The 12,758-nt window shown below is 43.3% G+C and overlaps 1 protein-coding gene across 1 annotated transcript; it reads right to left on the bottom strand.

Annotated features, from left to right (window-relative positions):
• Positions 1–369: 369 nt before the first annotated feature.
• Positions 370–7,952, bottom strand: LOC136551633 (sulfite exporter TauE/SafE family protein 3-like). The gene is made up of 12 exons (XM_066543188.1): positions 7,639–7,952; positions 7,362–7,521; positions 6,925–7,125; positions 6,663–6,727; positions 6,475–6,502; positions 6,301–6,383; positions 6,131–6,217; positions 1,740–1,790; positions 1,362–1,586; positions 1,130–1,223; positions 878–1,018; positions 370–770 (listed from the first exon to the last, which is right to left on the bottom strand). Exons 1-12 carry the CDS (start codon positions 7,825–7,827, stop codon positions 691–693), a joined length of 1,404 nt encoding a protein of 467 aa, XP_066399285.1. The 5' UTR covers positions 7,828–7,952; the 3' UTR covers positions 370–690.
• Between the last annotated feature and the right edge of the window lie 4,806 nt (positions 7,953–12,758).

Below are 12,758 nucleotides of genomic sequence, written 5' to 3'. Positions count from 1 at the left end.
TTGTAATATAAATCGCGTGGGATTTGTAATGTTTAATATCGATGGATTTGTTGGTCTACGTAGCAAATATAAAACAAAACCCAATTCCATCAAAAAAATATAAAATAAATTATAAAACAATAAAATACGAAAAAAGATCACAACCGGTTTGTACGTGAAGCTGTTAGTGTTGTTGAAGCCATCACTGTCGGCTTGAGCTAACCGCCGACAGTGTTGTCTTCACCAACACAGCCGGCTACACCCACCAGCCGGTAGTGATAGTTTGACAAACACTGCCGGCTACAGCCACCAACCGACAGTGTTGGCTTGCTTAACACTACCGGCTTGAGCCACCAGCCGACAGTGACGGCTCGACCAACACAGCCGCCTTGAGCCACAAATCAGCAGTGTTGGCTTGCTCAACACTGCCGGCTTGAGCCACTCGCCGACAGTGTTGCCTTGACCATCATTGTCGGCTTGAGCCACAAACCGGCAGTGTTGGCACAGCTAGACACTGCCGGGTGGCGCCAGGAACCGACAGTGTTGCCTTGATATCACTGTCAGTTTTGTGTTACCGGCAGTGATGTGACCTCATCACTGCCGATATGCCACCGTTGGTTCAAAATCCGATAGTGACGGGGGTTTTGAACATGTGCATGTCTGGGGTAGTGATATATCGTCCCCTGCTTTTCTTTGCTTGTAGTTTGGTCCCTACGCCTTACAAAGGCTTTCGAAGCCCATGTACTGATGCCGCTCCATCCTATGAACTATGTTTGAGATGCCTACCCCACCTGTGTAAGCCATTCAGAGATCATATGGTTTTCATCATCATCATCAATAAATTAAATACTTAATCTTGGTCAGCTTCAACAAATTAAAGCATGGATGGATACTGTACCGAGAGTAAGGGCGCTGACGAAGATCATGGATGCTAAGATGAAGATGATGAGGGACGCCCGCCCCAACCAAGCGATCAGCTTCCTCACGCAGTGCTGCCCCGTGATGGCGGCCACGAATGCCACGCCCGTAAAGTAAGCAGCTGAATGCATGAACCAAGGCAAGAAATATGAGCCCCCATGCCCTAAGGTGAGGTGCAGAGGGGGTAATTAAATAAACTGTGGAACTGAAGAAATAATTGATGGTAATATACCATAAGGCACCGGGAAGCGGTGCAGCAGGTAGTACTCCACGACCGACATGGACGACGAGAACATCATTGTGAATGTGGCCGTAGCACTTGACACCTGTGTATATCATATCATATTCATATGGTTCCGGTGTTTCGTCCTTAATTAATAGAGCACATGTATAATTCACTTGTTGAATAATAATGGTCGTGAGTAATTTTCTTCGAAATTGATCCCTGCTTCGATCGATCGTACCTGGGGAGGAATTCCGAGCTCCAGGAAGAGTGGCCCCATGATGAAGCCACCACCCATGCCAAGCAGGCCACCGATGAGTCCTGCCAGGATGCCGAACAGGCAGTATACCAGCAGCTGCCGAATTCTTAGGGTACTTTGCTGCTGGGTTCCCTTAGATGAGAGCACCCTTTTCCCTGTTCTTAGACCGTAGGCTTCATACACTGTCACTCCAACTGCCACTGGGATCTGCATGTGCATGCAAGCGACCAATAGAAAGAGGAGTTATCAGTATTAACCATGCTATATATTGCTCTTGCAATTCCTCAATGCATGTGCTGTAGTGGAAGGGGGCATGTCTGGGCAATAAGGAGATTATTAAGATTCAAATCCTAGAGTTACCTGGAGGGAATTCAGCACCCAATACCAAACGGAGCAGGAAGCAACGTAGTTCTGTAAAGAACAAGGCAGAAACATCAGATGTAGCTAGGAGCTATGATACATTCTTTTCCTTGCTGTTTCATTCATAATTTTTAATTTTCCACAACACGATTTATTAGCTCCTTTTCATTTTCAAATATGCAGTGCAAACTGGGCTGGTTTTAAGGTATATTAGTTGTGCTTGTGGAGAACACAGTGGAGGTTATGGCGGCAGGAGCGCAGGACTGCAGGAGACTAGCTATATCTATATATGGAGTTACTCCCTCCGTTCCCATTTATTTAGCAATCTGTACAATTGAATATGTAAATTGGATAATTTTTTTAGTTATAACATTCACATTAAATTAAAAACCAGTTGGAACATAATGTTATCTTTATTTATTTCACTACCATTTACTTAGGTTGCCATGTGACTCTAGGAGCCGTACTTGGTAGAAGTAGCAGATATAGAAAACTTTATTCGTTTCCATCAGTATTGTGGAAGAATTGATTATTGTATCTATTATCTCTGAGGAGGTAAGATCAATGTGCTGCAGCCCCACCGTACCCAATTATATAGTAATCCGGTGTACCTAGTAAAGAAATCTCTTAGTATGCTTGAACTGTATACTCCCACCCAATTTGTGACATTACAGTTTAGTCTTCTATATTTTGCACTAATGAGCTGCTACCTTCGTCCACAGAAGAATGTAATTCTCACATTTTGACGAGCCAAACTATTTAAACTTTGACCAAAGTTATATGAAATACTACTAATATTTATAATTCCATAATTGTATTCTCGTGTGGATGGAGAGAGTACTACAAAGTAAAGGGTTTTTTCCCCAAGCCCCACTCACACTACGCCAGATTTGTACATCACTGCCGGCATCGTCACTGCCGGATTTGTGAGAACCGGCAGTGATGTTCCTTCACTGCCGGTTATGAGCTTGAAAATAAAAAAAAATGATTAGGGCTGGGTTAAAACCGACAGTGAAGGACCACATCACTGCCGGTTTGTGGCTTGAACCGGCAGTGTTTTGGCGGTCACTCATCACTGCCGGTTTAAGCCAAGAGCCGACAGTGATTGGGCTCGATCACTGTCGGTTCTAGCCAAGAACCGACGGTGATAAGCCAACAACCCAAAAAGGCTGCAGCCGTCCTCTCCTTCCTTCTCTCTTCCATCACGAGAACAGAGGCGTGCATTTGGACCCTTCCCTCCATTGTTGCGGCTGCTCTTCACCATGAAGCTAGTGCTTGGATTTTGAAGAATAGTTTGATCTTTTTGCTTTAAGGTTAGTAACAAACATCCACTCCTTTGATTTTGTTGCTTAATTAGCTTCGTTTGGATGGCTACATTGCTTGATTCTCATTCTAGTTCTTTCTCCATTCTAGAGAGCACTTTTCCAATTGGACATTTATGCAAGGCTTAAATTATGGTGAATCCATCATCTAAACGGTTGGTGTCTATGAACACATTTAAATTCCTAGCTAATTATTCCATGGTGGTCAAGATCATCATTGTTAGTATGTGATGCTATAATTAGTTCTTAGTAGTAGAGTAGAATAGATGTTCTTCATTATTGCGCAATAATTGTTTTTTACTATGATTTTCAATTTACAGGGCCAGTGCTATCAATTTTAATTTTTCAATAATTAGTGTACAATAATGTTTTCCAAAAATGGTACTTTCGGGCTACAATTGTTGTTCATGAAGCTCGATTTCTTATTAATTCTTTGTAATTACTGTCTCAGTATTTTTTTTGCAGAGATGGATCGAGAGTGGATGCATCAGTCTCGAACGGACAAGCAGTACATGCATGGCGTCAGCTAGTTTATCACCAATGCCAAAGCCTATGCTGGGAATGAGAACCCTATCTTCTGCCCATGCAAAGATTGCAAGAATCATAGGAACTTTCGTTAAATTGAGTCTATACGATCGCACTTGATTACCAGGGGGTTCATGCCAAACTATACGATATGGACTATGCATGGTGAAGTTGGTGTGAATGTTCTGCAGGAAAACGATGATGATGTGGACATGCCTGACGTAGCCATCCACGATGTTGATGAGGAACCCGGTGTCAACACGGAACCTATGGCCACAGTTAATAATGTGTTTAGGAACACGCTAGCTGATGACACCGAGAATAACGATGGCATTTCTCAGTTGCTACGTAATGTAGAGACCGGATGTCTTAATGAAAGACAGCTGAGAAAGCTAGAGAAAATGAAACAATATGGCAAAACACCATTGTATAGGGATTGTCCAATGAGCAAACTGTAAGCCGACATCATGTGTTAGAGTTCAAATCGACAAAAGGATTGAGCGAGAAAGGTTTCGATCAGCTGTTAGGTATAATAAGGAAAATGCTCCCAGAAAAAAATGAGTTGCCAGAAAAGACATACTTAGCCTCGAGGTAAGGCACCGTCGGCCTTGAGGTTGAAAAAATCTATGCGTGTTCCAATGATTGCATATTGTACCATGGAGAAAAATATAATGACTTGGACAAGTGCCCAAAGTGTGAAGCTCCACGGTACAAGGAAGGGCCGTCAGATGAGAGTACCAAGACCAGAGGAGGCCCCGTAAAGGTCGTTTGGTATTTCCCTATAGCTCCCCGGGTGCATAGGCTGTTTGCATGTGTAAAGTCAGCCAAGCTGTTGCGCTGGCATGGCGAAGAACGTAAGAAAGATACAATGATGAGGCACCCTACCGATGGGTATGACTGGAGGACTGTCAATACTATGTTCTATAAGGATATTGGTTGAGAGGTAAGACACCTTTGGTTTGCTTTGAGCATAGATGTGATGAATCCTTTCGACCAGGTTAGAAGCAATCATAGCACCTGACCAGTGACGCTCTGTATATACAACCTTCTACCTTGGGTCTATATGAAGCGGTCATACATCCAGATGCCACTACTGATCCAAGGGCTAAGACAACATGGGAATGACATCGATGTGTTTCTGGAACCAATGATCGATGAACTAGTGGAGATGTTTGAAAAGGGTGTGCCAGATGTTTGAAACAAGTACAAAAAAAACATGTCACGATCAAGGGAGTACTTATCACTACAATCACCGACCTGCTAGGTCGAAGTTCGTTGTCCGGAGAGAAGACAAAAGGCTATAATGGATGTGTCGAGTGCTTGGACGACACCGATGCGGTAAATCTGCCAAATAACTTAAAGATAGTTTATATGAGATACCATAGGTTCCTACCTAAGGATCACCCTTACCGTAGGAATAGAAAAGATTTCAACGGTACTATTGAGAAATACTTAGCTCCAAAATATCGAGACGGGCCTGCGATACTTCGAGAACTCAACAAACTGGAGGTTGTCCTTGGGAAGGGGGACAATGCAGTAGTAGTGCCTGATGGGAGCGTTTGGAAGAAAAAATCGGTTTTCTGGAAACTACCTTACTCGTCATTTCTGTGTGTGTACGCCACTGTCTTGATCCCATGCACATCACTAAAATATGTGCGCTAACACTCTTAACACCTTGATGGACACCGGGGGGACATCGAAGGATTCACTAGCCACACGTCTGGACATGCAACACTTGGGAATCAGGAAGGAGCTGCATCCCGTGGAGCTAGAGAATGGCCAGTTCGAACTTCCAGTTGTGTCATGGACATTGAAGAAGAAAGAAAAACGTGCGCTTATTTCTTTCTTCAATGAACTTAAACGGGCTACTGTGTGAACCCAAAGAGGCTAGTGAACATGAGAGAACTTAAGTTCAACTATGGCCCTATGAAGACCCATGACTGTCATGTCATTATGACTCAGCTGCTCCCTGTTGCCCTGTGTGGTATGCTCCCCTCAAAGGTCCGCGCCCCAATCATAAAATTTTGCTCGTTCTTCAACGCGATCTCAAAAAAGGTCATTGATGTATCCACGCTAGAGCAGCTGCAGCGGGACATAGCCGAAACTCTCGTTAGGCTTGAGATGTATTTCCCGTCGACTTACTTTTATATCTCATTGCATCTGCTTATTCATCTTGTTGACTAAATTAGAGTCCTTGGCCCAATGTACCTGCATCAGATGTTCTCTTTTGAAAGATTGATGAAAGTTTTCAGTAGGTATGTTAGGAACAGATTCAGGCTAGAAGGGGGCATGGTTGAAGGATGGTCAACGGAGGAGGCCATTGAGTTCTGCACATATTATCTGGACATCAAAAGGGTCGGAGTTCTAGAATCTCGTCACGAGGGAAGACTACGTGGCAAAGGAACGATTGGGGAGAAATCTGTTACAGTAGACGACCCTGTTTCTTTTAGACAGGCATAGTTCGCTGTTCTCCAGCAAGCCAAGGGTGTAATGCCATATATTGACGAGCACAGGCAAGGACAGTTTTGTATTTGGGATCCTCACCTTTGTGACCTGAAGGCCAAGGAATGCCACCCACACGAATGCAAGAAGACCGAACTCCTTCCAATAAATGTTCTTCAGAATTGATGTCTGAAATGTACGATAATCTCCATCTCACGACGATCCTTATCATTGTAGCTTCAAAAAGCGATGTCTATGTACAAGATGCTTACCGCTTCATCTGATGTGGTTTTTGCCTTATTAGCTGTAGCATCGGATTCTATAGGGATTGTTGTTGCATGCTCTGGTTCATTACCTGACATTTTGGGAAATAAATTATTGTAAGGAGCGAAGAGCATTTCATTTTGTGAGAGGTTTTGATTCCTTGTGTTTTGGTGCTCTCTTACATATCTGCTCCTGTGTTTTTGCATCCTCCTGGAAGAGGCGAAGGGATAAAGTAGTTCCATTAGTGCAACAGGGAGTAGAAAGAAAGAAAGAAAGAAAGAAAGGAAGGAAGGAAGAAAGGAAGGAAGGAAGGAAGGTAAAACATCAGTGATCGTAAAGATCACACTGAAAATTTATTGGCAAACATTACCCTTTTCTTTATGGTCTCTTTCTTCCAAGTTTCGAAGCCCTTGAGATATGCCTTAATTGATGTGACTGTTATTCAAATTCCGATCAAGACGCAACATGTCAATCACAGTATTTGTGATTAATTGGAAAATGGATTCCTGACGGTAGTACAAGGGATGGATATATATATATATATATATATATATATATATATATATATATATATATATATATATATATATATATATATATATATATATATATATATATAAACAAGCGGGCACCTAGGAAAATGGTTATGAGGAGAGCCGTGATGAGCCAGTTGGGGAAAATAACATTGAAAATGACGCCAATGCTGACCCCAAGCATGAGCATAGGCTGCATGAGCAGGGCAAGGTCGTAGTCGATCAGCGGCATGTCCAGACTCGGGTGCTTCAGTTTCAGGTTGTAGTAGACAGTTGAAACGGACCCTCCCATGATCATGCCTGACCACCCAAAATCGATCGATCAAATTCTCAATTTAATAAGGACGAGAAATAGAGTATATTATACAAAAGACAATCACTAGATGTTTTCATTCAACACTGCTAGGAAATGATGTAGGGAGTACATGCTACTGAAGAACCAGCAAGACTTATGCTTTCTCATTCGGATAGATATATATGATGTTCATATACACAAGGGGGAGTAGAGTACATATATAATCAATAGTAGGACTCACACTTGGATATCGCCGTGGATGACTTGGGATCAAAGCCGATGATGAGTGCCAGCATGGGCACGAAGATGCCGCCACCTCCGACGCCGCCGACGCTCCCGCACGCCGCGCCGAAGAACCCGATCAGTGAACCCACCACGACGCGCCATCCAAATTCCATGGGCTGTATATATAGGAAACATCCATTCAGCAAGCCAAATTATAGCTTAACGAAGCCATATATTGCAAAACCTTGCCTATCCAAAGCAAGCAGAGTCAAAACTAAAGTTGTCTGCGTTACCGGCCAAACGTGCTGGTACGCCTTGCCATCGTTGTTCCCGGGTCGCGCTAGGCCCATCTCCGGGGCCGGGGCCCCTGGTGTGGCGGCTGTCGAATTCCTCGGGCCTTCGGCCGCTGCCACAGCAACGACGGCCGCCGCACACGCGACGCTGAGCGTGGCAACGGCGTGCCGCCACTGCTGCCTTGCCATCTCGTCTCTCTCTGGCGTCTGGCCCCAACAAGTTAAGGATACCACGAAGCTAAAGATGCATGCAACGCAAGCAAAGCTAGCCCGCCTTCTCTTTAATTTCCGTAGTGCGCGCGGGGATCGTAGGGCTCTCCGCTCTCCCAGGAAAGTAGCTAGCAGTAGTGTCCACGATGTTGGAGTGGACCTCAGCTGGGTGCCAGCCCTTATAGGTAGAGGGAACGCGGGATGCACGCTGCTGCATCCGGGCGGGTCACATCTCGTGGCGTTTCACTCTGGCGTAATGCCTGCACTCAGGCGTCGTCGTGAGACCTTGGGCGAACGCCTGAACGTCGAGGTCAACGTGTCGTGCTGCGACAACTCGACTATATATATATATATATATATATATATATATATATATATATATATATATATATATATATATATATATATATATATATATATACCCTGTAGCTGGATACAAAATAACTTATTCTGTAGCCACTTTGAGTTACGATAGTTACTATATTAATTTACGAGATTATAGTAACTCCTTATTAAGTGGTTTACTATAACGTTATGGTAAATATCCTAATATGTTATAGTAACCTAACTATCGTAAGTATATATTAATATTATCGTAAATTAGTATATAAAATTATCGTAAATGAAGGTGTATATATAGGGAGAGTATATTCAGTAGCTAGCTACAAAATAACTTATTCTGTAGCCACTTTGAGTTACGATAATTACTATGTTAATTTACGAGATTATAGTAACTCCTTGCTGAGTGGTTTACTATAACGTTATGGTAAATATTCCCATGTGTTATAGTAACCCAGCTATCGTAAATATGTATTTACATTATTGTAAATTAGTATATAAAATTATTGTAAATGAAGGTGGCTACAGAATAACTTGTTTTTTAGCTGGCTACTAAATATACTCTCCTTATATATACACCTTCATTTACGATAATTTTATATACTAATTTACGATAATGTTAATATATACTTACGATAGTTAGGTTACTATAACATATTAGGATATTTACCATAACGTTACAGTAAACCATTTAGTAATGAGTTACTATAATCTCGTAAATTAACATAGTAACTATCGTAACTCAAAGTGGCTACAGAATAAGTTATTTTGTATCCAGCTACAGGATAGTATATATATATATATATATATATATATATATATATATATATATATATATATATATATATATATATATATATATATAGTCGAGTTGTCGCAGCACGACACGTTGACCTCGACGTTCAGGCGTTCGCCCAAGGTCTACTCCTCAACCACGTACATACGCCCTTACCACTGATCGATATGGGTGGGCACCATCGCCATTCAGTCTAGGCCACCAATGTCTGCGCACCGTCTTCATTCCTCAGGCCGACAGAGATCTCCATAGCCATGCCGACTCATTATTACTTTAGGACGGAGGGATCATCAGAGAGTATGCTACCGGAATGACATAGCCGAACAAGTCTAGGGACCGAGATGACACAGATGAACAAGTTTGAGGACCTAAACGGTCGATTTACGAGTTTAGGGACCGGGATGACACAACGGTACAAGTTTAGGGACCGTTGGTGCACTTTACTATTTCTTTTTTATATACTCTTGAATTATTTGTGAATTGTTAGGTCTTCTTCATCGTTCAACCAGTAGGGAGTAGCCATATATTGCTTCCCGCTCTTCGTCACTTGGTAAGGGATCATTACAGACACATCTTGCCTATATGTGTCTATGGTAAGGGGTCATTACAGACGCATCTTCCCTATACGCATCTGTGATATTAGTTATCACAGACGCATGTACAGTATAAATGTCTGTGATATTAGTTATCACAAACACACTATAGGAGACGCGGCAAACCCGCTTCTGTGGTGTGCCTTTAGACGCATCTGTAATGTGGATTTTTTACATAGTGCTCCCTACTCCCCACTCTATATGCGAGCCCACGTGCATCACCCAGCCTGCACATTCAAGCATACCATACTTTCTTGGAGAGCCAAAGCATTTCAAGTTTGACTAAACTTATCATAGACATAGACATAGACATATATATATATATATATATATATATATATATATATATATATATATATATATATATATAAGTGAAATATCTATTACTTCTTAGGAGGTAATATGTGAAATATATATTTATTTAATTTTTCTATTTGGCAAAAGGAAGTTTTAGATATAAAAAATATTTTTTTCTAGATCTAATTGATCTATGTATGATCTATATGATTTGGTAAATCTTATCTTTTAACCTTGGACATAATTTGAGTAGCATGTAGCTTCCATGATGGCTAACTTTATTAGCACGATCTCTGGATTTGGCCGTGACAGTTGCATATTATCATGTAACTTTTTGTTTCCACCACCATACGTAGGGTGTACCTTTACGTTCTCATCATATGTGACAGTTAACGTATGACGGGTTTCCCAGTGTCTATGACAGCTCACGTGTAACATGTTTTAGAAGGCCTTCTTCTCAATTATGTAACGTAGTTTTAACCGTGTTAGCACAAGGTATACACTCGACTAGCTATGTGTTGGGACATGAACATGAGCCACGGAGGTCGTTGCGCAACACAGCAAAAGGACTAACGACTAACCATTTGCTGAAGTGATGTGCAGGGAAATGAGCAAGAGGCCTTCGCTCAAGCACCTCTGCCCGGCGATGGTCAATGGGCTGTAGCAAAGGCCTGTCAGGATGGCTCGAGGCGGCGGCTCCTACGATATCAGCGAAGGCCACGATCCAAGTAGCAAAATGGGAACTCGGGCAAGAGTTTCTTGGGCGGAGATCATAGAGAGCTCACAAAGACCTCCGCCAGGGAGGAAGAAGCTCCTGAGAGCTATGCGGTGTTGGGCCGTGGGCCGTCTGCAAGCCCGTAGGCATGGCCCAAGAGGCGGAGGCTGTTCAGGATGAGAGTACCTAGATTACCCCTAGCAGTTTGCATTGGCAAGGGGATATTCCCAGAACGTGCCTTAGCTGTGTAAGGGCAAGAGAGTAAAGTAGGATGGTGGCCAACAATGTACTATAAAAAGGGGGACTTGAGCCCTGTGTAGTGGGTTGGTGAGTGCATTTATGAAACCCTAATTGTGTCCGGGCCCACCTATCACCTTCCTAGCCTTCGCTTATGGCATCCAGCTGGGTGAAGGCCCCTCCGTGTTCTTCCTGCTGGGAACCTGGTTTTTCAACATTGGCGCCCACCGCGTGTTGGTCAAGCAAAACCCACAATGGCAAGAAAGAGAGCAACCTCCACAAGAGCACCTTCAGAGCCAAACCAGAAGAGGGAGGCCTAGGCGTGGCACCCGCAGCACATATGCTACTGCTACCGAAGAGCCAGACGTAGAAGAAGATGTTGTGGAGGATCAGCCTGCAGCGATCGAGGAGCAGCCGATGCAAGAACCAACCCCAGAGCAAGTGCTTCCGCAACTCCAAGCTCAGTTGTAGAGTATGCAGTAGGAGAGAGATAGGTTGGCCACAACCTTCGCTGCAAATCAAAGGGCAGTCCAAGCATCACTGCAGGCAGTGGAGATCAGGCAACAGCTAGCTGTTCTGCAAGCTGAGATATAAAGCATGCAAACCACCCAACCTCTTTCTAACACACCCAGCCAACCCCATTCAGCAAATCAAAGCCAACCCAACCCTTCGCCTGGAATGGCCGCCCAACCAACCTTTGGCACTCCTCTACACCTCACCACCAGTCCACAGAACTATAGACTCCAAATCCCCATTGTATGCAAGGAATCCAAAACTCACCCTAGCCTTCCTCCTATAAACCCATTACCCTACCCAAATTTAATGGGAGATCCAATCCGTGCCTAGTTCATCATGAGTTTTGAGGCAGCTGTAGCCTCTGCAGGCGGGAATGACACTATCTTGGCCAAGTCATTTGTTATCGCAGCCGAAGGTGATGCATTGGCAATGGTACTCAATGCTGAGGCCAAATTTAGTATACTCATGGGAGGACCTCTGTGCATAAGATCATCGCTAACTTCAAAGGGTTCACCATCGAATCCTTGTCATTAATGGACTTATTTCAGTGCAAACAAAATCAAGGTGAAGGCCCTGAGAGATTACTTTTAAAGATTTCGTGCAGCTTAAAGCGAAGGCACCAAATGTCCTAGAGGATGTGGCAATCGAGGTCACAATTAAAGGTCTTCGCATCCGAGCCTTCGCTAGCTCATCTAGCTTGAGAGAAACCAAGCACCATAGAAGAACTATATAGAGAGTTTGAGAAGTATTGCAGGTTAGATAACGACCTTCGCAGAGGGATGGAAGAACAAAATAAGAATAAGTAGTACCAAGGGAGTCTAGGAATGCTTAGAGGGGCAATAGAAGCCAAGGCCAGTCATAGCCTCAGCAAGCGCCATATAAAGTTTTTAATATAGAGCAGCAAGGGAACAACCAGCAATGGTAGCAGATGCCGAAGGTAGCCCCAAACAAAGCACCATAGAAGCAGTATGAAGACAAAAAATACAATCAAAGGAAGAACTAGAACAAAAACCAGGAACCAAGACAACGAAGACAGTACTATTTCTTTCATGTAGAGAACAAAGGACACATCACTAGGGATTGCCCGGATGCGAAGGAAACTCAAGAGAGGATAAAGAATAGGGCAAACCCTCAGCCTCCGTAACAACCCACTAGGGAAGTCAACCATACCTTCGTTGTACCCTCACAACAACCATATTGCCCAATCTACCCAAGCCTTAACTCAAGTTAAACCCACCCATCCACCTTAGCAGCTGCATACTGCCCTAACTTCCTACCCGCTTGGCGACCAACTACACAGCAGCAAGGGCAAGCCAGTAACTAGCACACAGAAGCCAACCTCACCTATATAAAACCAAGGCCTCCGCACATAACATTCATAGAAACAAACTAGCCAGCTCAAGTTCATAATAGACAA

The sequence above is a fragment of the Miscanthus floridulus genome, chromosome 4 (genome assembly GCF_019320115.1).
Source record: "Miscanthus floridulus cultivar M001 chromosome 4, ASM1932011v1, whole genome shotgun sequence".
Classification (NCBI taxonomy): Eukaryota; Viridiplantae; Streptophyta; class Magnoliopsida; order Poales; family Poaceae; genus Miscanthus; species Miscanthus floridulus.
The sequence above is the reverse complement of the archived record's forward strand: the minus strand, read 5'-3'. Positions and strand labels throughout refer to the sequence as shown.

Excerpts from the sequence above, each read along its gene's own strand:
- LOC136551633 (XM_066543188.1), bottom strand. The coding sequence starts at position 7,827 with ATGGCAAGGCAGCAGTGGCGGCACGCCGTTGCCACGCTCAGCGTCGCG. Across the intron at positions 6,384-6,474 it reads AAAAACACAGGAGCAGATAT|GTAATGAACCAGAGCATGCA; the intron begins GTAAGAGAGCAC and ends CCAAAATGTCAG. Across the intron at positions 771-877 it reads CGTCAGCGCCCTTACTCTCG|GTGGGGTAGGCATCTCAAAC; the intron begins GTACAGTATCCA and ends TGGCTTACACAG.